A 27,941-nucleotide genomic window follows, 5' to 3' on the forward strand; every position below is an offset into this window, starting at 1 on the left:
CTGGCCAATTTTTGTATTTTTAGTAGAGACAGGGTTTCACCATGTTGGCCAGGCTGGTCTTGAACTCCTGACCTCACGTGATCCGCCCGCCTCGGCCTCCGAAAGTGCTGGGATTACAGGCGTGAGCCACCATGCCCGGCCTAAGCTAAACATTCTTTATATTAAATTTTCTTTGTTCAAATTTCTGGTGTGGTTTCTGTCTTTTGATTGGACCCAAACTGATAGATCCTAGAGGATGAGAAGTGATTTATGCAGGTGGTGAGTTTGGGGAGGAACTGGTCTTGCATGGTCCTGCTCTTTCCCTTCTGCTTTCTGCTGGAAGTTAGCCTGCCTGCTTGATTGCTGTCAGCTTAGTTAAGCTCAGGGGCAAAGGCTCTGCTCCCGAGTGAGGTACCTGTGGTGGTCCAGCCCAGTCCCAAGACTGGCCAGATAAGTCTACCTCCAACTCTGCCTTTCAGTTTGAGAAGGCCCAGATGAAAGCTACATTCTCCAAGATCAGTTCTATCCATAATAAAGGTGTTATTTTGGACCTTATCTGCTGACTGTGTTCATCGTGTTCAGAATCCAGGTAGGGAGAAGTCCTGCTTTTTATTGACACTCCACTTTCCCCAACAATTTTCATATAAAACAACTAATTTAAAATAACTTGCCACCAGAAAAAGTGATTGATGCGCACGGCGTGTTTAACCTTTGGCTTTAACTGTACCCTGGCCCTCCACCATATCACTGGTTTTTATGCCACCACACGTATAAAGCTTTTTTTTTTTTTTTTCTTAAAATGCTAATCTAATTGAGGAGTTATTCTACATCTCTCATTAGACACACTGTAATGATCACCTTCAAAGAACACACTTCCAAAGAACCCAGGTAAACAGTCCAGAATGTGATGATGGGAAAGCGTTTAGAGAACAACATGATCTATTTGAAACACATATCTTTAAAATCATGATTTTTTAAAAAACATTATGCGTTTACAAATGTGTGTGAAAAAGAACAGGCTTGTGGTTTCCACTCTATGTGTGAAGGACCACCTAGGAAAAGGATCGTTAGCCAGCCCTGGGGCAAGCTCTACTTCCCTGACACATTGGACATTATCAGTTGGAACTGATGATATTGTTGAGTTCTTATTGAAGGAGGAAATTAAAGAATGGATGTCAGTAAAGACCACATTGGCTCAGACAGTGAGCCACACACCCACTCGTCCCTTCCATCATCTCTACTGACATGGCACCTTCTATTGTCCTTGACGTTCTCCTGCACTCTTCACGCATGGCTGAATTGCTTATGTGTCCTGTGTGTTTGCATAAGGAGAGTACAGTAGAAGGAAAGCTACCTCAATGTGCTTTAGAGATAATGAGAAAATGTGATTCATGCGTTTTGTGAACGTTTAAGTTTTGAGGTAGTGGTCAAGGATTAATAGAGCTTAGTGACACCCCCCAACCTCTGTAAGTCATTATCACAGGCCTGGGGTAATAATACTTGACATGGGAAACATGTAATCTTCATATTCTGAGATGTCCTTTGAAGCAGATTGGTGCTGGTATGTAGTAACTTTACATGTTAGGATGTATAGCCTAACATTGCAAATGGCATTATTTAAGGTATAGGACCAAACAGGTCATTAGGAATCAGAAGCAAAAGAATCAACAAGGCCGGGTGTAGTGGTTCATGCCTGTAATTCCAGCACTTTGGGAGGCCAAGGAAGGCAGATCACAAGGTCAGGAGATCGAGACCATCCTGGCCAACATGGTAAAACCCCATCTCTACTAAAAATACAAAAATTAGCTGGGTGTGGTGGCACATGCCTGTATTCCCAGCTACTCAGGAGGCTGAGGCAGGAGAATCGCTTGAACCCAGGAGGCGGAGATTGAAGTGAGCCGAGATCATGCCACTGCACTCCAGCCTGGGTGACAGAGCAAGACTCCTTCTCAACAAAAACCAAGAAGAATCAACAAGCTTGAAATTTAACTACAAGTCTTTGCTTTTCTCCTTGCTACCTTTGGTAATTTCTTCAGTTACTGTAAAGTATCATTGTTATTAATCATAGACACTTCCTTTCTTAGACAGTGGTGATCTAAGGCTGAGATGTGATTTAGGAGAATTTTGTCTTTGCTTTCTTCCAGACATTTCCCCATCTAATGTTCTTCTTATACACCTCTTCTTCTCTTCCTTTTCCCTACTTTAAGGGATTGACCCTGATTGGGAGGTGCCTTTGTGGTGGATTTAGCACTTAGCATGGATAGGATATCTTTTTCAACCTGGACAAATCTTTCACATTTAATGAGGGTATAGTATGTAGCGTTGTGATACTGATTTCTGTTTCATTTCATATCATCTATTTTCTAATTATAAATGTCTCCAACTATTTCTGTAATTTTTTCAAATGTTTTCTCTAGTGGAATTACTAGCATATGTATATATACTATAATACATATATAAATACATGTGTTTATATATGTACATATAAATACATATATAAAATATAACATATATAAATATATACAATTACATTATATATAATACATATATAGATATATGTATTATAGTATATATACATATGCTAGTAATTCCACTAGAGATTATGTATTATATGTATTACATATATATACTGTAATACATATATATACACAATATATATAGATTTTCAAATGTTTTCTCTAGTGGAATTACTAGCATATGTGTACATATATATAAAATGTATAAATATATATATTTGAAAGACAGTCTCACTTTGTCACCCAGGCTGGAGTACAGTGGCTCCATCTCGGCTCACTGCAGCCTCGACCTCCCAGGTTCAGACGATCCTCCTGCCTCAGCCTCCCAAGTAGCTGATACTACAGGCACCTGCCACCATGCCTGGCTAAGTTTTGTATTTTTAGTAGAGACAGGGTTTCGTTGTGTTGCCCAGGCTGGTTTTGAATTCCTGAACTCAAGTGTCTGCCCGCCTCAGCCTCTCAAAGTGCTAGGATTACAGGCATGAGCCACCACACTGGCCACATATGTGTATTTTGAATATATCTTCGTCTGTATCACATATGCTGGGGTTATTACCTAGGGGTACCTACCACTGGAACAAGGTAGCAGATTCTTGCAAGTGGAACCCAGCAATAGGGTTTAAAGTTTGTAGCTGCTGGAATCCAACAACTCAAGGTCACTATTTACAGTGTGTTCTGTGGCCTTTTGGCCCATGGAGCACTATTAATAATCCTGTGGGATCATTTGCTGATTGCTTCTTCCTTGGCTGTAGCTCTGTTGCCCCCACTGCTATGAAATTGCTCATTGAGCCACCCCCAGAAGATGCAGCAGTATATTCTCTCTTTGCATTTAATTTCTTGGAAGGATACTAAGTGTTCACTTGTCAGTGCTTTTGCCACCTAAGAAATATTTTAAAAGTTTGAAATCCCATATGACATGTGGCATATGTAAGCTATTTCAGCCTTCTTTCTAATAGTAACAAAAATAGAAAACCTAAATGTTCACCAATACATGAATGGCTAAATAAACTATAGTTACTCACTTTGTGGAATGCCATTTAGGTATGAAAGTGATATGGATGAACTTTAAGTGGTATTACTGAATGGAAAAAATAAGTACCAGGACATTTATGTGGTGTATAATCCCATTTCTATGCCTTCAACTGTATTATAAAAATTAATTATAAAAATTAAGGCCAGGAGCAGTGGCTCAGGCCTGTAATCCCAGCACTTTGGGAGGCCAAGACAGATCACCTGAGCTTAGGAGTTCAAGACCAGCCTGGCCAACATGGTGAAACATTGTCTCTACAAAAATACAAAAGTGAGCTGGGCATGATGGCAGGTGTCTATAATCCCAGCTACTTGGGAGGCTGAGATGGGAGAATCACTTGAACCTGAGAGCTAGAGGTTGCAGTGAGCCAAGATCACTCCATTGCACTCCAGCCTGGGCGAGTCAACGAGACTCTGTCTCAAAAAAAAAAAAAAATTAATGTATCACCCAATTTATATTGTAACATATACTTACAGCACAGAAAAACTGTATGTATGTGCATATATATATATAAATAAATATATAAAATATTTGTAGCAGATACTACAAATGCATATAATAAAAGGTCTAAAAGAATACAACCCATACTGATAATGGGGAGGAGATTGGTATTAGGAGTTATAATGAGGAGGAATTTTGCTTTTTATTCTCTACATTCCAGTATTGGGGATTTTTTTTTTGGATGTAATTTCAATCTGTCGCCAGGCTGGAGTAGAGTGGTGCCATCTTGGCTCACTGCAACCTCCACCTCCCAGGTTCCAGCGATTCTTCTGCCTCAGCCTCCTGAGTAGATGGGATTATAGGCTCAGGCCACCACACCTGGCTAATTTTTGTATTTTTCTTTTTTTTTTTTTTAGTATGGATGGGGTTTCACTATGTTGGCCAGGCTGGTCTCGAACTCCTGACCTCAAGTGATCTGCCTGCCTTGGTCTCCCAAAGTGCTGGGATTCCAGGGGTGAGCCACCGCGCCTGGCCAGGGAATGTTTTTTACACTGAGATGAATCACGTATTACAATTAAATGTAAACTTTTTAAAATAATTGATTTTGAGCAGGTAAGATGTGACTTAGGGAGAAAAGCAACTTTAGGAACAGCTGGGGCAAGATACTGAGAGAGACACTGAGAGAGACACAGACACATGACTGACTATTCAACTTTATTAATGGGATCTACCAATTATAATCAGAATGGCAGCTCTGTTGCTGTAGTTAATACTATCAGGACAGTTAATTACACTCAAGTGTCTTGCTTTCTTGCTTTTATGAGTAAGTAAATAGAATGTCTTTTTAACACATTCCTAAGAGTTTAACTGGATGTTAACAATTGTTTCTTATTTATTATACTTCATTCCTTCTATCTTCCTCTGTTATTCCCCTTCTCCTCCAACACCCTCCTCCCCTAGTCAGCGGATTTATGTCCCCTCTGTGAACAGAGGTCCTGCTTTAAAATTCGCAACTTTCAGGAAGCCTTTCTTAATTAACTCTGCCTCACTGAGAAATTTTTTACTCAGCATCTCCTTGGTGAGTGTGCTTTAATGTTTGAGGGCTTCATTTTGCACCTTCTTGAGGCATTGCTTGCTAATTGGTTTTCGGTCTTTTTTTTTTTTTTTTTTTTTTTGCATGTATGTTCTCTTAATTCATCTTCCAAACTAATGGACTCTTCATGAGATAAAATATGGGAAAGAGTGGGGCCTATGGGCATTGGAGACAGAAATACCTGAATTTAAAACCTGGTTCTTCCAATTTTTGCTGAATGTTCTTGAGAAAATTTCTTCTTTTAAGTTGCGTTTTCTTCACTTGTGAAACTGGAATAATTCCTATTTATAGGGTTGTTGCAACGTTTAGTTGACCTATATGTGAAGCACTTGGCATGAAGCTTTGTGGTAGTAAGCACTCAACATATGATGGTTATTGGTATTCATCTCCTTCTGTCTCTGACCCACTATGTGTGTGTGTATAATGGTCGTGACATCAGCTATTGTCTACAGTGAGGTTTAAATTATGATTTTTTGCTCATTTTGGTTATATATATTCAGGGACCTGGAGACATTTGGGCTTCAAAAGCAGAGGAATGAGGCTTATATTGTCAAATCTAAATCAAGTCAATATTCCTTTATTCTTCAAATCTGCTTGCTGTGAATAATTTAGTTGGAATTTGCTCATATCCAAAAGGGCTATTCTGTATTTGTCTAATTTTATGCTACTTTGAAGACCAAGTCATATTTTGTCCTATCACCATTTCTTGGCTTACCTACAACATGTATATGTTTGTATGCATTCATTCAAAAAATTTACTGAGTAGTTCTGTGCTGGGCACTATAGATACACAAGAAACATGAGTAGGAGCTTGCCAGGTGGACAAATTAGGGAGAGCATTCTAAACTGGAGGTACATCATGTGCAAAGTTCCTGAGGCATGAAAGAATAGGACCTGTTTTGGAGCCACAAGTACTGTGCAGCACAGTGCTATGGCATCTGGTGAGCAAGTGGTTTAAGATGAAATCAAGTAGACAGGTAGGTGATAGGCAAGACTATTTGTATATATCATGCAAAGGGGTTAACATTTTGTCATTCTGGCACTGTGCATCTGCTGAAGAATTTTCAGCAAGGAAACAACGAGGTCATATTTGTGTGTTATAAAGAAATTCTAGCTACCAAGTACAAGATGGATTAGAGGGGTGTGAGGCAGACGGAAGGAGAAAAACAAGGAGGCCATTGGAGTAGTATGGGTATGAGATGATGAGTGACTGGACTAGGATGTGAAAGAGGGGACAGGTTATGAGTAAGGGATTTAGGAAGTAGAACTGAGAAGACTTGACATTTGATTGGTATATTAGTTTTCTATTACTATCATAACAAATCACCACAAACTTAGAGGCTGAAAACAACACAAATTTATTATCTTATAGTTCTTTAAGTTAGAAGTCTGCCATGGGTCTCAGTGAGCTAACATCAAGGTGTCAGTAGGGCTGTACTCCCTTTTTAAGCCTTAGGAGAAATTTATTTTCTGGCTCATTAAGGTTTTTAGCAGAGTTCATTTCCTTGCTTCTATAGAATTGAGGTTCTCATTTCTTTGCTAGGTATCAGCTGAGGCCCATTTCCATCTTCCAGATGCTGCCTGCATTCCTTGGCTCATGGCCACTTCCTCCATTTTCAAAGGCAGCAATGACAGGTTAAGTCCCTTTCATATGTTGAATCTCTCCTGACTCTTCTTTTTTCTTTCTGCCTCCCTCTTCCACTTTAAAAGACTCATGTGATTAAGTTGGGCCCGTCTAGGTAATTCAAGACAACCTCCCCGTCTCCAGGACCTTTACCTTAATTACATAAATAAAGTCCCTTTGCCATATAAAGTAGAATATTAATAGGTTCTGAGGATTAGAATGTGGACATCTTTGAGGGAGCCATTATTCTGCATGCTCTAATTGGATATGGGAGAATGTAGAATCCAGGTTTCTGACTTCAACAGAATGCAGCCTTAGGAAAGGAAGGTGGAATGCAGCCTTAAGAAAGGAAGATGTTGTGGTCGGGCACAGTGTCTCACGCCTGTAATCCCAGCACTTTGGGAGGCCGACGTGGGTGGATCACCTGAGGTCGGGAGGTTCGAGAGTAGCCTGACCAACATGGAGAAATCCTGTCTCTACTAAAAATACACATTAGCCGGGCATGGTGGCATATGCCTATAATCCCAGCTACTAGGGAGGCTGAGGCAGGAGAATCGCTTGAACCTGGGAGGCGGAGGTTGCAGTGGGCTGAGATCGTGCCATTGCACTCCAGCCTGGGCAACAAGAGTGAAACTCCATCTCAAAAAAAAAAAAAAAAAAGGGGAAAATGTTTGCTTTTGAACATATTGACCTTAAGATGTCTCTGGGAAATTAAAATGCAACCATCTGGTAAGTAGTCAGATGCACCAGCTAAAAGGCAGACAAGAAATCAAGGCATGTTAGGAAGCTGTCAGCATACAGTAAGCCCTCAGTGAATGTATGGAATGGGAAGAGAATAGGGAGAAGAACGGAATTCTGGGATCGATAATGTTCTAACTGCAAAAGAGGGAGAAGCACTCACAAATGAAACAAGAATAACCTACATGGTTTCCCTTCACTGGTGTTCTTTCTGGGTTGTGAGAGAATTAGAATTTATATTGCCAGTCCAAACAAAGTACTGCAAAGTCTTCAAATTCATTTGGTTTTCATTATGTACAGATAATAATCTTTCACAAGATCTTGCTTTACTGAACCAAAGTAGGATGAACTCCAGGAAAGGCAGGACATTTACAGGATCAAATGAGGTTCTCTTAACCAACTTTCTATGATGCTGGGCTCCAAAGAAGATGTTTCCTTGTGTGATGGTTATGTGAAGCCATAGAGGGTTGGCGGTGACCCGGGTGAGTGGCGGTTTGCTACCATTCTCCTCAGGCCAACAACTAAACAATACCCCCTGTGCATATTTCCTGTGGAGAAAGAGACTGAAAACAGGAAGGTACATTGTTCTCTATATTAAAGTGGATATTCACCATCTATTTCTCACTGGACCCTTGCCAGGTCACTCCCTGCTTATGGAAGAGAGATGCCCCTTCCCTGCTGGGCTGGCCAGTGTTGAGCCTACTAGTGTCATTTCAGTCAAATCTGTTCAATCTGTCTACAAATGACTTAGTCACGGTGAACTGCTTTGGAGGTGAATTAAGTCTATTAGACAGTAGATTGCTTAAGCAGCTCTTCTCTGTGGGACTGACCTCAGTGAGAACAGAATGATCAGTTAACCTGAGAAGATCAAGGGAAGTACAAATCCTGGAAAGTGCTGTAGAGATGATCTAGGATAACCGACTCACTGAAAGATACAGCACCAAAGCTGCCCACAGAGGTGAGCTGGCAGGGCACGTGGATGTAAAACCTCAGATAGCCACAGGCAGTAAGAACTGCCGAGCCAAACTAGGATTGAAGCTGAAGTTATATGATGGTACTAGGGAAAGATGAAGGCATATATTGTTGAATGGAGTGAATGAGATAAAGAGGCAGCCTCCTCCTTTGTCTCTGATCCAGGAGAAGGGGGGAAAAATTAACTGCTATTCTTTCTGGGTCATACACAGATAATTTACTGGTTTTTGAATTATAAGATGTGAAGGGTAACTAAATTCATATGCAGAACAGATAAATCATCTCCTTCCTCTAATCATTCTTCCTCCTCACCTTATCCTTTCCTGCTGCTCTCTCTTCAGATCCAAAAGATCATATATAGTCTAGCCTCAAAGTTACTTTTTTTGGACTTACTACGCTTTTTTATGTCCCTATGTTTTGGCACATGTTGTTTTCTGAGCCTGAAATAGCTTCACTCTCCTTCTGTATCTTGAAAAATCCACTCTAATTTTCAGGAGTCAGCTCAAGTTTATCTTCTTTATAAAGTATTTTGGGACTCCCTAGATGGAGTAAGCAGCACCTTAATTCTACCCACGCACCATGCTTGTGCTTCTAGTATGTCACTTATCGTATTATGTTCTCATCATATGGTAGGAAAATACTCGGAAAGGTTATCTCACTGAGGATTAGACTCAGCTGCATGTACTAGTGGCTTGAAGAAAACGGAAGACTATTTCTCTCTTACAAAGGAAGATTAGGGGGAAGCAGAGTAAAGCTGGTATGGAAGCTTTGCAATGTCATCATGAATCCAGTTTTCTATCTGTTTGCTTTATCATACTCAGCTCATAGTTTTCATTTTCAAGTTCATCTTGAAATTGATGTCCTCAATGGCTGCTCAAGCTCCAGCCATCATACCCATGCTCTAAAAAGAAAGAAGGGGGAAGAGGAAGAATGTCATGTCTCCCCTCTTTTAAGCAGACTTTCTGGAAATACCATATAATAATTCTATTTATAAATCATTGACTAGAACTCGGTCACAGAACCACATCTAGCCGTAAGGAACTCAATAAATTATAATCTTTATTATGGCAGCAGTATGCTGAATTAAAAATTGCGCCATAAGAAATGAGAAGATAATGGATGTTGAGGGACAACTTGTGGTCACATTATCTGATATATATTTATTTCTGGTAATTCCTGCTGCTTCCCATTCCTCTGCCTATTGAATCTGAGCAATCCATGGCTTTAGGAAGCAGTTGGAATCCAGGTAAAAACAAGGATCACATGTGATGGCTTTAAAATTTATAGCCATAATTCAGGTGTGCAGAACTGTCACCTTCTTCATTTTCTGAACTTGAGTTGCCCACAAGCCCCTATTTCCATGTATTGCTAGAAAAAAGTCTCATCAATTAAGGTAATGTAGTCACTTCTGTTTTAAAATCAGATCTCTTTGGGGTATTCAATCAAATTCAGGGCTCTTCCCCCATGCCCCACCCCACCCCCTTTTTTTTTTTTGCCCTCTCACCAGGACGTGGTCTGGTTATCTAATGTTCTTTCTGCCATTCTCTCATTCTCTTGGACCTCCAATTATTAGGTATGGTATATGTCTGTCTCCTTCTCTACCCATGAACTTCACAGAGTCTGGGGCATTGTTCTGACTGTTTGACTTTCTCCAGTGCTTGTTGCAGAAGTTGATACATAGGAAATAGTTAAAAATGTGACTATGAATTTATGAGTATATTTTAAATGCATCACATAATTAATTCAAATGGTACCATAATGATCTGAAAATCCTGTACAATTAAAAGTCTATTTCACTAAAGCCCCTGGCACTATGTTTATAGCTTTCTTATAGCACTAATAATCCTCAGTTCTGTTATAGTAGTTTGTGCGCTTGCCTCACCCCTCATTAGTGTATCTGCTTCTGGAAGAATGTTCCTGATCTTTGTAACTTTCACAGGTCCTGAGAAGGCCAGGGACATAGTAGGTCTTCAGTCAATGAAAATGAATGACTACAGGAATAGGGGTTGGCGCTTTATAATCCACCACTAAAAAATGACTCTTATATGAGAACAAACAGATTTTATTAGAGCTGTTTAGAATGATATCAATAAAAACAAGTTGATATTTTGCCTTTAATGAAACTCTTCTTTTTAAAGAAAAAATTGCTGTTGTTTTTTCAGAAATCCTCCACCGACTTTACTTCATCCAGAAAAATGGTGTGAAGAATTCAACCACTTTATTTCACAGTGAGTATTTCTTCCACTAAAAATTGCATATCTAGCAAGGCCTTGATCAGTGATTGCAGAAATCCAGGCTGTGGAATTTACTTGGCACTAGAGGTTGTTATGCCTGTTAGCACATTATGACTCAGGGTTTGTTTTAGTAAATGATAGAACATCCCTTTGCAAGATGTGAAAGGTAAGGCATTCCATTTGACTCTCAGTTATAATAAGTCCTTCTTATCATATGGATCACATTTATCGGAGAACCTACTTTGTCCTAGGGCAAATATTGACAACTTGTCATGTTTAATGGGAAGAGATGAAACATCTAAAAATCCGATGCCCACACTAGGACTAAAGAGAAGGCAGAAAGTAGTAGCCTCCAACAGAGTTTTTGCAGTGTGAAAGTTGGGCTTGCTCTAGGATCTGTGGCTTGAGAACAAGGGTCCAGTTTCCAAGATGACTGAGGGGCAAAGTAGAGTCTCAGGCCTGGGGTGCCAAGGTAAGGTATCCCAACCAAGGCTGTAAGGTATGAGGAACAAAATGGAGGCCAGGCTGATGGTGTGACATACCTGGTAGGAGCTATGTCACTAGGCAAGAATTACTGGGACTCAGACAGGAGTAGAATCAACAGTGAAACCAACAGTGGCTCAGTGTTGGGGTCATGAGCTTTTGGACCACACCAGTCCTAAATCTGAAAAAGATACTCAGACTACTGGAGGGGGTTACAAGACCCCAAGCTAGGGGCCTGGTGAATTGTGGGGACAGGAATCTAGACCAGGCATTACCAACCGTACCAAGGCACAGGAGCTTGGAAGAAGTGCTGTGGGATCTAGCATATCAAACAAGGTGTTCAGAGGTCATGGGAGGAGAAAAGAAGTGACCAAAATAGCTGATAAACAAGAAGTGGGGAAGGGTCAACACACATTTTTCTAATTTATGCCTCTGTGCAAACTTAGCTTTCACAAAGAAGCCAGGCAATAAAGCAAAGTGGGTCTTTTGATCATCTTCCTTAATAAATCACAATGCAGATCAACAATCACTTATCCATAATTCCAAAATCCAAAGAGCTCCAAAAGATAAAAGTTATTTTGTAGTCGAGTCATTTAACAGAAAAACCTAACCTTACATGAACTGATTTGGTTAACTGTGAGGCTATTTATAGTTGTTATTTATCTTACTTAATGTGAATATTCATGTTTTTGGCGGCAGATATATTTGTTTGATTATAGTGTGCTGCCCCAGATCCTGCTGGGGCTGTGACATAATATACAGTAAATGTACCAGTTTACCTTTCTAAAATTCGATAGAATTCTGAATTCCAAAATACATTTGACTCCATGAGGTTTGTGCAAACAGCTATGAACCTGTATTTCATTTTCATTTTCATTTCAAATATAGTACAGTTGAGGGTCCCTGAATTCGTTTGCTTGTCCCTTCCCTCCTGAACTTTTGCCATGTTCCTCAGGAAAGGGGAGTGGAAAAGAACTCAAAGAACCCTACTAAGAAAGACTGTGTTGGAACATGACCATGAAGTTGAAGGCCAGGGGTGGAGGGTATCTCGTTGCCCCTTCAGCCCCACATTGACATTTTTGCCCTGGCTGCAGAATGCACTAGGAGCAGCCACAAGTCAAAGGTGATGGTGTCAGGCCATGTTGAGAGGAAAAACAGATACTTGTAGGAGGAATGATGCTCACATAAGAGCAGTGGAAGAGCCACTTCCAGAGGTTTGGGACCCAAAAGACTAGGCAGAGAAAACTAAAGAGCTGAAGACATGCTGGTAGCTTGGGACCACATTTCGGACCACCCCAAGGAAAGAAATCTGGGAGCTAAGGTTCCAATGATTTTGCTGGTAAAGGCTGGATCCAAAGACTTTTCCTTTTCATTTCATTGCTGCACAGAGATACCCTTGACTGACCTTGTCTAAGCTGTTGTCCTAGAAAAATCCATTACATATTCACTAATACAGCTTCCCATACCAAACTCTCCTGATGCCTCTAAAAATGTGATTAGACTCACAAAACTTTGGCTTATGTATTCTTTTTCAAGAGTATGTTTGTAATCATAAACTAAGCACAGTATTCCTTGGATGGATTTGAGAATAAAGGTACATAATTGATGACAGGGATTGGACTACACACAATGCAGTTGACTCTTAAACAATGCAGGGGTTAGGGGTGCTGACTACCCCCCACCTTGTGAAGTCAAACATTGCCTATAACTTTTGACTCTCCAAAATCTTAACTACTGATAGCTTACTGTTGACTGGAAGCCGTGCCGATAACATAAGCTGTTGATTAATACATATTTTATATGTTATATGTTTTATATACTGTATTCTTACAATAAAGTAAGCTAGAGAAAAGAAAATGTTATTAGGAAAGTCATAAGGAAGAGAAATGTGTTTACTGTTCATTACTTGGAAGTGGATCATCGTAAAGGTCTTTGTCCTCATCTTTTTCACGTTGAATAGGCTGAGGAGGAGGAAGAAGACGAGGGGTTGGTTCCGCTGTCTCAGGGTTAGCAGAGGTGGAAGAAAATCCACGTGTAAGTGCATCCGTGCAGTTCAAATCCATGTTGTTCAAGGGTCAACTATGCAGAAATTCCTCCCTAACACTGATGGTTCCTTATGGCAAATCCTATTATACGCCAATTCAGATCTGCTATGTTTTTCCAATTCTGAGAATTTCAGATGCACTCATTCTGAGTTGCAAAAGGTCTTGAATACTAGAATGGAGGGCTAAACACAGAAAACGATGCCTTTGAATGTGCATACTATCAGGAGCAAAGCAAAAAGCATCCTGTTGAAATTGCAGGGGAGGGAGAGTCTGGAAAGTTTATAATGAATCAGGAAGGCAATGAGAAATTAAGTGATTATGTGGTTTATTCCTAGTTTAAGATGGATATATGTCATCAGTCTTCTTTTTGTTTAATGAGTTGTCTTTACAGTTTTTTATTACTGAAAAATTTTATATAGTAGGTGTTCATAGATTCCTTACGCACCTCAGCCCTCCAATCCTGCTTTCCCATAACATCTTAGGTTCTTCAACCATAAATTCTTCTGCAATATTTTTGGGAATATTTCTCAAAATTGGGGACTGATTATTATATTACATATCTTTAAATAGAAGCCTGCCCACCATTCCCAAATAATATACTTTCTTTTTTCTTCCTTTTTTTTTTTTTTTGAGACAGTCTCACTGTGTTGCCCAGGCTGGAGTGCAGTGGCATGATCTTGGCTCACTGCAACCTTGGCCTCCTGGGATCAAGTGATTCTTATGCCTCAGCTGCCCGTGTAGCTGGAATTACAGCTGTGTGCCACCAGGACCAGTTAGTTTTTGTATTTTTAGCAGAGATGGGGTTTCACCATGTTGGCCAGGTTGGTCTCAAACTCCTGACCTCAAGTGATCTGCCCACCTCAGCCTCCCAAAGTGCTGGGATTACAGGCGTGAGCCACTGAGCCCAGCCCCAGATAATATCCTCTCATTTTGTAGGGGAGACTGCTGACACTAGGCTGCCGTTACTCAGCCTATCAAATGCAGTTTGACCAAATGCCATTCATTATATTTATTCAGATCTCTAATTCAATATAAACAATGATACTCACTGGTTTTGAAATGTCTGTTTAAAGAGAGAGGCTTAGTTTGTTTTTATACTTATCTTGCTTGTATTAGGAGGCAAGGGAAAGAAAGATGGAGGATTAAGACCTTCAGATTATAAGCTTTTCATTATTGGAGGGACTGGGCTGGAGAAGATGATTATCTGGTAATTTTAGGAAAATTTCTTTTAACCTGAATTATACAGATAATTGCTTCAGTTCCCTTTGTAAACCAAGCCACAGTAAATCTAATTGTTTCTCTTTAAAGAATAAATAGGACTAAAAGTTCCTTAACGGCTTTAAGACCTTTAATACTTTGTCCTCAAGTGACTGCTGAGCCGTAACAGAGTCGATTCAATACTCTAGGTCTTTTTTAGTCCATGCTGGTTACTACCCACCAAAAGATTTTGTATTACTGCTGCAGGGATCTGAACAAGCTGGTCTGGCTGCAGCCTCGTGATTATAGCTATGTAGACAGGGGACAGGGGTGTTTGTGTGTGCATGTGCATATGCGTGTAGGAGGGCCAGGGAGGTAGGAAAGCAGGAGCACTGGGGATGTGGCTTAGTGTGTTTCACATTTATTTCCAGCCTCCTTAATTTGGGAGATAGTAGGAGAGATTTTTTAAAACATCTAAAAGTCTAAAATACTTTTAGTAAACCTGTTTGGGGCATTTTAAAAGAAGCATCAGCCTGTTTGGTTCTGAACCTTTGGTTGTTAGTGATAATTGATTCATTTATACGTATTAGTTATGCATTTGTCAAAGCATGATTCCTGACAGCTTAGTTATGATAAATTAAATGCAATGTGCACATAAATTCTGCACTGCTTTTTATCCATATGCTAGGACCCTGCTTGATGTGTTTTGTCACCTCTATAATGTGTGGTTGGCTTTGTAGAGATTTCATTATCAGCCCTTTCCCCTATGACTAAAGCTATTTGCATAACAAGTTTATCTGGTTCAAGTACCAGCCAGACTTCTGCTTGGTCAGGAGGCTCCATTCAGAAGTAGCCTTTTGATAAGATAAAAATAATTTTCATTTTGTCAACTTCACCTTGGTCCTAATGGATGCCACTTTTCTTTTTAAGTTCAAACTAATTTCAGGTCTTTGGAACAAATTACAAATATACTTTCCAAGTCATTAATCAGAAGGTATTTGTGAGCTATGCTTTCTCATTTTGCCTCTAAAACTTTAGGGGTTTTATTAGGAATTAAATTTAGGACCTCATCATCAATGGCCCTTGAGCCGATTAGTGAGACAATCAAGATGGATTTCTCTTGGTCAAGTGCAGTTCCACCAACAGCATCATGGCTCCTCAGCTTTGGATTTAATAATGACTTGAACTATATGGTCACCTGCACATGAACTGTTCTTGGAGTGGTTCGCTTGGGTGGTATAAGGGAGAAAAAGTAGTATCTTTTCCTCACCTATTGTGAGGTTAATGGCTGACATTCCTATAACAAAAGACAGATTAACAAGAGAAAAGTGAAACAAATTTATTTAATGTAAGTTTTATGTGACACAGGAGCCTTCACTCAAAAACCGAGTGAAAACTACTTTTGTGGTTAGGTTTAATGAATGATGGACAGTTGTATAGAAGTATGATTGAACAAAAAAGGGGTATGATCTAATGGTACTCAACTGGGGGAAACTTGGCAAGTGCTCAGATTCTTCTCAGCCTCTCTGTGTAACATTTCTTCCTTCTGATTATAGGGCAGGTCACCCCTCACAAGAGGATCTTCAAGAGAGAGGGGCTGGGAGAAGGTCAGAGGGACCTTTCTGTGTTTGTGGTTTTCTTAATTGTCTTCTGCTTAAAATACTCAGTATGCTGAGGAGCCTTGTTTTGGGGTAGCGTTTCCTGAACTGCATCAGCATCTAGCATACTGCAGTGTCTATTTCTCATTTCCCAGAGTGAGCATTGTGGCTGAGCCCTGCCATTTAGTCACAAATGTTGAAGCAGCCTTTCCTATCCCTCTAAATGACATTCAAATGGGTATAAGCAGTTGCACTGAATGTTAACAAGATCACTCTGAGCCATAAAACTACGAAGACTAATGGTCATTTGCATATGTTTATTCTTTAAAAATTGAAACTCAGATCTGGAACACTTCTTTCACTGTAGGCCTGAATGCTGATAAAGCTAACCATTTTGGGGTGGTTGTTTGCTTGACATTGATTGTATTTCCCTAAAGGCAACAATTCTCAGCTCTTAGCCTTTCTCCATTTTGTGTTTCAAGGCTGCTTAATTCCACATGGCTTTATAGTGTCAATGAACAACACACTTGCAATGATAAATATCGTAACTCAGTGATTAAGTTCCACAAATATTCTTGGCTGTTTAAGTCTTGTTGGATTCTCAGGAGGCCATGTGAAGGGTTAATACTTCCTAGAGTAGAAGGATACAATAACCTTTATTTACATTACTTCACAAATTCGTAATTTTAATTAAAATGAGCAGTGGTATCTCTAGTGACAGACTCTCTCCATTTTAGATTTATTTAGCCAATCATTAGCTATTATGATTTCTTGAATTAATTAGCATCTCTTGAGCTACAGGGAATTAATGAATTAATAAAAACTCATGGAGAAGCTCAAAATTAACACAAAAAAAGTTAACCCCCCCAAAATTATCCACTCCTCACTTAACATGTATTGATCAATATGCTTATAAATGCAGCTCAAATCCTTTCTTATTTTGAAATATTGGGATTTTGTTTTTCATGAGAAGAACAAATAAAGCTATGTGTGAATTTCAAGGTTATATCTCCCTGAAGAACATCTAATTTAGATTACCTAATAGATTATCTAAAGACTCCAAGGGCCTGATTTGATCTCACTTATACCCTACTTATAAAGTCAGCTAATAAAATCTGATTTTCTCATAGTGTAAACCAGGAAGCAGTTCAGTGTGACTTGAAGTTTGAAACACGGTACTCACATATACCTGAAATATTCTAGGAATACATCCTGTCTTCTTAGGAACCATGGCAATGTGAGATAAATGAAGGTTTAGCCTCATACAAAATAAGAAAAAGGCATAGTAACGTGAGTAATCTAGACTGTTGTCAGTGTATCCTGTTTATTTCCTCACAGATGCTGGGTTTAGATCTTGTGAGAAACCAGATCTGTAGCATATGTCATAGATTTTATGTTAGTGCTTGTGACACATTACGTTAGCTGACTTTTGTAGCTGCTGTGGATTCATTAAATTATGTCTGTACCATTTTCTCAATACTGGCTTTTCTTTCTTCTTTTAAAAAAAATTACACTTGATTTTCATACTGTAAATCGAAAAGACTCTATAATTGAAATAATAGAAAGTGAGGGTGAACGCTGCATTGTCTGTGTGTGCTTGTGCCTGGTGGTGGTGGCTCACACATTCGCCTCTCCCCAGAGTGCCGCCTGGATCATCACCAGGAAGAGGCAGCTGTGAAAGAGCAGTGCTATAGCATGTATATCCAGCTGTGTCACTTGCTGGCTGTGTAATCTTGGAAAAGATATTTAACCTGTTTGACTGCAGGTCCTCAGTTGTCAAATTGGGGCTGAGAGTAGTATCACTGCGAGGATTAAATTACATAATGTATATGTAGCGCTTGACAAATAATAATAATTAACATACGTAACTCTTTTTTTTTTTATTTTTTTTGAGATGCAGTCCTGCTGTGTTGCCAGGATGGAGTGCAGTGGCATGGTCTCAGCTCACTGCAACCTCCTGGGTTCAAGTGATTCTCCTGCCTCAGCCTCCCAAGTAGCTGGGATTACAGGCACGTGCCACCATGCCCGGCTAATTTTTGTATTTTTAGTAGAGATGGGGTTTCGCCACGTTGGCCAGACTGGTCTTGAACTCCTGACCTCGTGATCCACCTGCCTTGGCCTCCCAAAGTGCTGGGATTACAGGCGTGAGCCACCGCACCGGGCCTATATGTAACTCTTATGCTAGGCACTCTTCTCTTCGTGTTGTATAATTAATCCTCTCAATTCTATGAAGTAGTTCTAATATTATCCTTATTTTATGGAAATTAAGGTAAAAAGAGGCCAAGAGTTCCAAGACCACAGCTAGTAAGTGGTGGAGCTGGAATTTGCACCCCAGAAAATTTGTTCCAGAGTTCACACTCAACCAGCAGTAGAGATTATTTTTATTACCCTTTGCATTTGGTCTGTGCTGCCATTCTGAAACTGTGTTTTGAAAGTGGCAATGACTTTCTCTTCTTTGACGCCAATGTGGTGTTTCAATCCGTTGTCCACTGTCTCTTTATTTAGACTTCAGCTCACTTACTTCCGCAGTTCAGGCCTCTAACACACACACACACACACACACACACACCCCTCCACTCCTGCTTAATGGCAACAGCTCCCTCAACCTGAGAGAACTGGCTGCAACAGGAGTCAAGACAGAATCAAGCCAGATGTGGCGGCTTATGACTGAAATCCTAGCACTTTGTGGGGCTGAGGTGAGAGGATCGCTTGAGACCAGGAGTTTGAGCCTGGGCAACAAAGTGAGACCCTGTCTCCACAAAAAATTTAAAAATTAGCCAGGCGTGGTGGTGTGTGCCTGTATAGTCCCAGCTACCAAGGAGATTGAAGCGGGAGGATCCCCTGAGCCACAGGAGTTTGAGGTTATAGTGAGCGAATTGTGCCATTGCACTCTAGCCTAAATGATGAAAAGAGACTTTGTTTCCAAAAAAAAAAAAAAAAAAAAAAAATTTGACGCAGGCTCACCTTCACTTCTTTGCTCTGCAAACAACCCTACCTTCCCCACCTGGCCCGGGGAATACCTTCTCCAAGTTGAGTATCTCTCTCTGCTGTCAGCCAGCCACAGTCTTCTCCATGGGGAAGGAACAGTGGGAAGGAAAATGGATGCCTGGACTCTGGGAGGCAGAATCCACAGTGCTTGGTAACTATAGGAGGAGACAGGTACCACAGAGAGGGAAGAGTTAAACATGACTCCAGTGTTTTCAGAATGGAAACAGGGCTTTTTGAAACTATATGTTGGAGAGATTAAGAGCACAGGATCTAAAGTCAAATTGTATTCTAGCACTGCCTATTAGATTTTTGGTTTTGAACAAGTCACTTAACTTTTCTGAGCCTCAATTTCCTCATCTGCAAAATGAGAATAATAATACTTCTCTAATAATAACAGTTGGCATTAAGATCAAGTCCGTATGTGATAGAAAACCCAAAAAACAGTGGCTTTGAAGAATTAGACTTTTATTTTTCTCTCACATGAAATCAGCTGGGAGTTAGGCCACATATGTACTGCTGGTGTGGCAGGGCCACATGGCAGCCACCTGCGCTCCTGCCCTCAAGCTGCCCCATTAAATATGATTTCCATTCCCGTGGAACCTCATGGGCCAAGATGGCTGCTGGAGCTCTGACATTCACATATGTATTTTAGCTAGAAAGAGAGAAAAATGCAAGTCTCCTTACCTTAAGACTCTCTGGGCTGGGTGTGGTGGCTCACGCCTGTAATCTTAGCACTTTGGGAGACCAAGGCGGGCAGATCACAAGGTCAGGGGTTCAAGACCAGCCTGGCCAACATGTGAAACCTCGTCTCTACTAAAAATATAAAAATTAGCCAGGTGTGGTGATGGGCACCTGTAATCCCAGCTACTCGGGAGGCTGAGGCAGGAGAATTGCTTGAATCCGGGAGGTGGAGGTTGCAGTGAGCCGAGATTGCACCACTGCACTCCAGCCTGGGTGGCAGAGAAAGACTCCATCTCGGGGACAGTGGTGGGGAGGCTCTCTGGCAGTTTCACACAGTGTATCATTAGCTACAACTTTATCACATGGCCACACCTAGCTGCAAAGGAAGCTAAGAAATACAGTCCTCTGACGGGGCAGCAGTGGACCCAGGTCACTACTGGGGCTCTATCCCTAAGTAAAGGGGAGAGTGTATGGACAGGAAGCAATCTGCATCATGCTACTTTATAGGGTGACTGAGAATTAAGTGAGATACAGAGTGAAAGCTCAGCAAATACTAGTGATGAGTATATTATTATCAAATGAATAGTATCAAATGACAGTGATGAATACTATAACTCACAATAGTGATGCTATCCAAAGAAACGTACGAGTCAGGGAGGGAAACTATAGGGCCCAGAGGAGGATGAATCACAACAGAGAGGATCTTGAGGGGTAGCTGTCAGGATCCCTCTGAACCCCAGGGCTGACGTGTGGCCTGTGGGGAGAGAGAAGGAAAGTAAGGACAAGGTGGGAGCAGTAGGATGGCCGTGTTGACACCTTTCCCGGTCTTCTCCTAAGAGCTGTGATGTCTTCCTAGTTCAGTGCAAAGCTCCCAGCTTCCTGCCTGCTCTTCCATTCTCTGCTGCTTCTGTTATAGTGCTTCCACAGGCTCTGGTGCAGAAGGAAATCTGGCTCTGGGTCAGTTAGAATTTTAATTAAAAATGGAAATGCAGGTTCATGTCACCAGTACTACATTCTTTCAGCCCAGTGATAATTTCTGGCAGGGATAAAAATAACAGACATAGCCCTTTGGCACTAATGAAGAAAGGGGTGTATGTGTGGGTGTGTTTTAATGAATTAAAAATTTATAACCGAAAATTTAGATACACGAAGTCATCATAGATTCTCTTGGTCTTATGTGCTTTTGGGCATATGTGCGGCTTCCACCGCCTTCTTAGTATTTTAATTCAGAACTTTCTAGGGTCATCAAATGCATAATATTTAGCTGTCATACCAGCTTAGTGAATGGAGGGGAAAATCTCATAATTTATTTTTAGTATGAAGGGCTATTTCATGATTTTTTGAAAGAATAATTTTATTTAAAAGCCCATATTTTAGTGAATAATGAGAATTTTTGCCTTTAAAAGAGGCCCAAAGGTGGAACCCTGAGGCTCAAGCAGTGCTTCACACACACGTGCAGAAAACCTGGCTTCAATCCCCCATGTCATGAATCGAATTGTGTCCCCTCAAAATTCCTATATTGAGGTTCTAATCCTCAATATCTCAAATGGGGCCATTATAGATGTAACTAGTTAAGATGAGGTCATACTGGAGTAGGATGGGCCCCACTGTAGTATGACTGGTGTGTTTTAAAATGGGGCAATGTGTACACAGACACACAGATAAGATCATGTGAAGACTGGAGTTACGCTGTCTTAGGCCAAGAACTACCAGCAACTAGGAGAGAGACCCGGAACAGATTCTTCCCTAGTACTTCCAGAGGGAGAATAGCCCTGCCGACATCTTGATCTTGGAATTCTATCCCTCAGACTGGAGACAACCAATGTCTGTTGTTTAAGTCCCTCGGTTTGTGATACTTTATTACAGCAGCCCTAGGAAATGAATACACTCCATGACTGGGTAGTTACAGGACCTTAAGGCATTTGATCTTCCAAGACTTTGTTTCCTAAGCTGTGGGATAGTAATATTCACCCATCTACCAGTGAGGATCACGTGTACCCTTGAATATTGTAGAGCAAGCTTGTCCAATCCTCAGCCGACGGTCCTCATGCGGCCTAGGACGGCTTTGAATGTGGCCCAACACAAATTTGTAAACTTTCTTAAAACATTATGAGTTTTTGTTTTGTGATTTTTTTTAAAGCTCATTAGCTATTGATAGTGTTCATGTATTTTATGTGTGGTAGAAGACAATTCTTCTTCCAGTATGGTCCAGGGAAGGCAAAAGATTGGACACCCCTATTGTAGAGCATCACTACAATGTCAAGTATTAATATGAAACCATAAAACCATAGTGTATTTTCTTCCCTCCCTACCTTCCTTTTTCTCTCTTTCATGTTATTTTTTGTTTAAATATGTATCACAAGGGTTATGTTAAATTCCTCCTCCTGAACCAACTGCACAGTAGTAAAAGTGGGGAATTTCTGTAATCATCAATGATTTGCTGGCCTTCATAGAGAACTTCAGGAACTAAATATGTACTGTACATTAAGATTTCTTAGTAACAAGTATCTCTCCATAAGGAACAAATTATAGAATGAGATGGCCAATTAGTGTCATCTTGCATCCCAGCACTGACCAACTGATTGCCTCCCTGCAATGCTGTGTTAAGGAGGATTCTGACACTGCATCTAGAATAGAGCATCATAATCACTTAGTGATATTTGCTATGGGTCTGAACTGGAGTAGTTGTAGCTCATACCTTTGTGGACCTACACTTTACATTTCTTTTTAATGGTGACCAAGTTCTTTGTTATGTGAAAATCTTTATTCATAGCAAAATTCATGTAGCCAAAGAAAGCAAATTGGCATACGTTCAACTAAATCAGCTGTAACCTAAAAATACCTGAGAGCTAAAATAAAAGTAGTTGAATAAATTTGGAGTTGTCTGTGTGAGGAGTACAGATAATAGTATTAACAGTAAGATTTATTTAAAGCTTACTGTCAGATGTTGTACATCTGACATGGTGAAATGCACTTTACTTGCATGATTTCAATGAATCCTCACTGCTGCCATATGAAGTAGGTTACTACTCACACAGGAAGCTGAGCTTCTTATAAATCAAGTGATGGGGGCGTGCGCGGTGGCTCACGCCTGTAATCCCAGCACTTTGGGAGGCTGAGGCAGGTGGGTCACTTGAGGTCAGGAGTTCCAGACCAGCCTGGCCAACACACTGAAACCCTATCTCTACTGAAAATACAAAACTTAGCCAGATGTGGTGGCATGTGCCTGTAATTCTAGCTACTTGGGAGGCTGAGGCATGAGAATCGCTTGAACCTGGGAGGTGGAGGTTCCACTGCATTCCAGCCTGGGTGATGGAGTGAGACTGTCTTGAAAAAAAAAAAAAAAGAAAAAGGAAACAAATCAAGTGATGGGTTTTAGGCCTCACAGTTGAATGATAGCAGAGCTATCATTTAACACCAGGTCTGTGACATATTTCAATATCTGCTCTGACGCTCATGATGCTAGAGTGTGCATGCATGAATATGTGTGTTTGAGGTGAAATTCACATAAAATATTAACTGTCTTAAAGTGAACAATTCAGTGGCATTTAGCACATTCACAATGTGTGCAACCACCACTTTGATCTACTTCCAGAATGTTTTCATCACGCCACAAACAAACTCCGCATCCATTAAACAGCTATTCCTCATTTCCTTCTCCCCTCCAGCCCCTGACAAACAGCAATCTGCTAGATTTACCTATTTTGGATATTTCATATAAATGGAATCATACAGTAGGTGACTCCCTTTTCTTAGTATAATATTTTTGGCCAGGTGCAGTGGTTCACACCTAGCACTTTGGGAGGCCAAGGTGGACAGATCATTTGAGTCCCAGAGTTTGAGACCAGCCTGGGCAACATAGCAAAACACTGTCTCTGTGAAAAAATGAAAATAAAGCAAAATATAATGTTTTTGAAGTTCGTCCATGTATCAGTATCACGTATCGTTATTTCGTTCCTCTTTATGGCTAGATAATATTGTGTTGTTGTTGTTGTTTTGAGACAGAGTCTCGCTCTGCCACCCAGGCTGGAGTGCAATGGGGCAATCTCGGCTCACTGCAACCTCCGCCTCCCAGGTTCAAGCAATTCTCCTGCCTCAGCCTCCTGAGTAGCTGGGATTACAGGTGCCTGCTACTACACCCGGCTATTTTTTGTATGTTTAGTAGAGACGAGGTTTCACCATGTTGGCCAGACTGGTCTCGAACTGCTGACCTCAGGTGATCCTCCCACCTCAACCTCCCAAAGTGCTGGGATTACAGGTGTGAGCCACCGTACCCAGCCCATATTGTGTATATTTTGAGGCAGCATATCAGCATCCCATGTACCTCCTTCACCTGGAAATATGAAGAAAACCCAAGTCTGGCTACTGAGACACCTCCTCCATTTCCCCCTGTCATTCTCACATGGTGCCATGGATGAGCAGACTGCTAAAATATCAGGTGCTCTCCCTCTCCCTGGACATGGAGTGTTTGGACGTGGTCTTCTGCCCGCCTGATGCATGAGGCCAAAGCACCCACAGGCTCTAGATGTAGGAGAGCTGGCTATAGCTTAGCATATGTGCTTTCCCTAATCCACTTCTAGTAGTAGTTTTGTTATCTGGCTTTTTCTGGCTACCCAGAACATTCCATCTTATAGGTGCTGGGTGTTTCTGGGTGATGATTCAGATCTCTGCTCCAACTAGAGCAGCAGCTTTCGTAATACTCTCCCTGGATCTCATCACAAATTATCCTGCACAAAACAGTCAATGTGATCTTTCTGAATCCCTAAACCGATCAAGTCATGCCCTACTCATAATTATTCTGTGGCTTCTCAGTGCTTATAGGGTGCATTAAAACTCTTTAACACACAAGGCCATAAAGGATCTGCCCCTTTCTCTGCAGTATCATTCTCTCCTCCAAACTCCCTGCACATTCTAGAAAAATTGAACAACCGATGCTTCCCCTGACTGCCCCAGGAGGACTCAGAGGACCCTTCCTTCACGCTTTTATGTCAGCGTTGTGCCTTTTACATAACTTTATAATAGAGAGGGGAGAGGGAGCATGTCAAGCTATACTGGAAATATTTGTTTCCACGTCTGTCTCCCCACTCAAACTGTAGATTCCTTGAGAGCAGAGAATGTATCTTTACTGCTTCATATCCCCAATACCTAGCACAGTTCCTAGAACATGGCAGGAACTCAGTAAAGTAAATATCCATTCCTTTTGAAGAACCATGAATTCTTTAGAGGAAGTGATACTCTTAAAATTATACACCCCATGGCCGGGTACGGTGGCTCACGCCTGTAATCTCAGCACTTTGGGAGGCTGAGGTGGGTAGATCACTTGATGTCAGGAGTTTGAGACCAGCCTAGCCAACATGGTGAAACCCTGTCTTTACTGAAAATACAAAAATTAGCCAGGCATGGTAGTGGGCACCTATAATCCCAGCTACTCGGGAGGCTGAGGCAGGAAATCACTGGAACCCAGGAGGTGGAGGTTGCAGTGAGCTGAGATTGCACCACTGCACTCCAGCCTGGACAACAGAGTGAGACCCTGTCTCAAACAAAAAAAAAGGAAAAAAAGAAAGAAAAAAATTACGTACGTCATATAATGGACCTAGTTAGAAGGTGGATGTTAGAACTCATGATCTTTGGACAATCTCTTCTAATGACAAACACAATGCTAACGAAGAGAATAAGGGGTGGTAAAAGTGGTCAGATACACCTTCCTCTCCCAATATATACACACTATCCCAGAACAAAACTGAACATTTTTTTTTTTCTTCGAGACAGTGTCTCGCTCTGTTGCCCAGGCTGGAGTGCAGTGTGGCGATCTCGGCTCATTGCAGTCTCTACCTCCCAGGGTCAAGCAATCTTCCTACCTCAGCCTCCCAAGTAGCTGGGATTGCAGGCCCATGCACACCCAGCTAATTTTCTGTATTTTTAGTAGAGGCTGGGTTTTGCCATGTTGCTCAGGCTGGTCTCCAACTTGTGGGCTCAAGTGATCCGCCCGCCTCGACCTCCCAAAACCTGAAATTTTAACTGTAAGAAGAAACTTGATACGGATTGTTAAATTGATAGCTATGTGGTTAGCTGTGATTCTTTTCTGGTTGCATTGAATGCATGAAAATAATGCCAAAATGAATCTTCCCTGGCAATCTTAGTGGTTATTCCTCTCCAAAAACTTCTGCCCATTCCTCTTCATCCCTACCTTCCCTTATTTCCCACTACCAGCTCCTTCATCACATGGTTTAGAATTCCACAGAAAGGTTGAAGAGAAGCCACTTCTGAACTCTGGATTACAAGAAACATCACCATTTGAAGGCTGCCTTAGGGAAATATGCAGAGATGATGGGTAAAACTCGAGATGTGGAAAAGTTCAAGGCCTATGAATGCAACTTTACTTCCTCACTGTAAAATAAAATTAGGTTAAAATCAAGGTGTTGGCAGGGGAAAAAAGATTAGGGGCACATCTCACAGATGTTAATTTTGGCCATGTACATTAATATCTTAATACCTTAATATGATACATACATTAATAGCTTAATGGCTTCACACTAATAGATCTTACTAAAGAAAAATGATTTAGGATGGTAGTAAGCAGAAGAAATGATTGGATACATTTGAATTTGAATTTGAAGGATTTTTGCCTTTAGATGTTTCCATGGAAGATATTTTCTGTAAAGGTGATGCCTTAAGTTTATACTTTTCCAAACACGTGATATTGATAGGCCACATATATAAAGAAAAGCCCAAAAACATATTATGAAGGAAAGAAAGGAGAAAAGAAAAAAGAGAGGAAAGAAGGAAGGCAGGGAGGAAAGGAAGGCGGGGAGGGAGGGAGAGAGGGAGGAAGGAAGGAAGGCAGGCAGGCAGGCAGGCAGGCAGTTATATTCAGAATGTTCATTGTGATGGATGAGAATGGAACAAAAACATGAAGTGCTCAGCTGGGCTGAAGTCACAGGTCTGCAGGTGTCAAGAGCAGTGGTGGCTCCTTTGGGTAAAAAGACTAACAGGGCCCCAAACAAGACAGGATTCAGAGTTGGGACTCCTACTGGAAGCCAGTAAATGAGGTGGTTCATTTAGGCTGATAAAAAGTGTCTGGGAAAAAGAATGGGATAGGGGACGGGTTATGTGATCCTGTGCTCTAACTATAGCAACTTATTCCACATGTTCTCCATCGTCTGGAGTGATGCTCACCATCACCAAGGACCATGACTTTTAGCCACCTTCTGGCTGAGGCTGGTAGAAGGATATATAAGCAGCCAAGACCTGTGGCTGCCACAGTCATAGGCTCTTCCATATGCTTACTAAGACCATGGGACAGCAGTACAAAATGCCATTCTAAAACCTGGCTCTGGGCTGGAGACCCAGAGAGCCAAGCAGACATAACCATAACGTTATTAGAATAGGAGGGTGAGCACAGGGGAAGTGAGAGGGAGAGAGAAAACAAAATCCTCTTCCTCCTCACCCTTTCAGTGAGCCTGCCAACTGAAATTTCAAAACACATGAATAGATCTAAAGCTGAGGAAGACAACCCACCAAAACAACGAATGAAGCATAAATTCATTTGAAATGAGATTAAATTCATGGAATAGTCTGAAGGATTAATGTAGATAACTATTAACTTTAAGAAGGAAAACAATTTGGGATAAGATATGTAAAAACTAACTCTAATCATACAGTTGGGGCAGGGACAGCGTCCAGTGTGTGATTTAGGCATGCATAGGTTGTTTTTGTTTGTTTGTTTTTGTTGTTGCTGTTTTTGAGATGGAGTCTCACTCCGTCACCCAGGCTAGAGTGCAGTGGCATGATCTCGGCTTACTGCAACCTCTGCCTCCCAGGTTCAAATGCCTCATCCTCCTGAGTAGCCGGGGTTACAGGTGTGTGCCACAACACCTGGCTGATTTTCGTATTATTAGTAGAGATGGGATTTCACCATGTAGGCTGGTCTTGAGCTGCTGACTTCAGATGATCCGCCCTCCTCGGTCTTTAAAGTGCTGAGATTACAGGTGTGAGCCACCGTGCCCAGCCTAGGCACACATAGGTTTTTGTACTCAGAGAGGGGATAGAACTACTGGAAAATTTATAGTTAATCAAACATGTTAAACTAATCTGTAGTTAAGCAAATATGTTAAAACTACAGAAAAACAATGTCTAGTTTCTAAACCAAAAGAAGGAAGGCTCTACAGAAAATTTAATCAATCTAACAGAAAGCAGGACATGAGGGAAAAAAGCATTGGAGGAAAAGGGTGGTAAAAAGAGATTTCTATCTATATGGCAGTCCTTTTGCAATTATCGGGCAGTCAGTTTTTCCCAAGATTTCCAGTACACAAGCAGTGGTGT

The 27,941-nt window shown here is 41.0% G+C and overlaps 1 protein-coding gene across 1 annotated transcript in view; it reads left to right on the top strand.

Moving 5' to 3' along the window:
- The window catches only part of MYO3B (myosin IIIB), a 485,789-nt gene that overhangs the window by 152,610 nt on the left and 305,238 nt on the right, over positions 1-27,941 (top strand). The window contains exon 8 of the mRNA XM_031651705.1: positions 10,556-10,621. Within this exon, the coding sequence (XP_031507565.1) occupies positions 10,556-10,621 (66 nt within the window). The remainder of the gene's footprint in view (positions 1-10,555; positions 10,622-27,941) is intronic.

This window comes from Papio anubis, chromosome 10 (genome assembly GCF_008728515.1).
Source record: "Papio anubis isolate 15944 chromosome 10, Panubis1.0, whole genome shotgun sequence".
Taxonomy (NCBI): domain Eukaryota; kingdom Metazoa; phylum Chordata; class Mammalia; order Primates; family Cercopithecidae; genus Papio; species Papio anubis.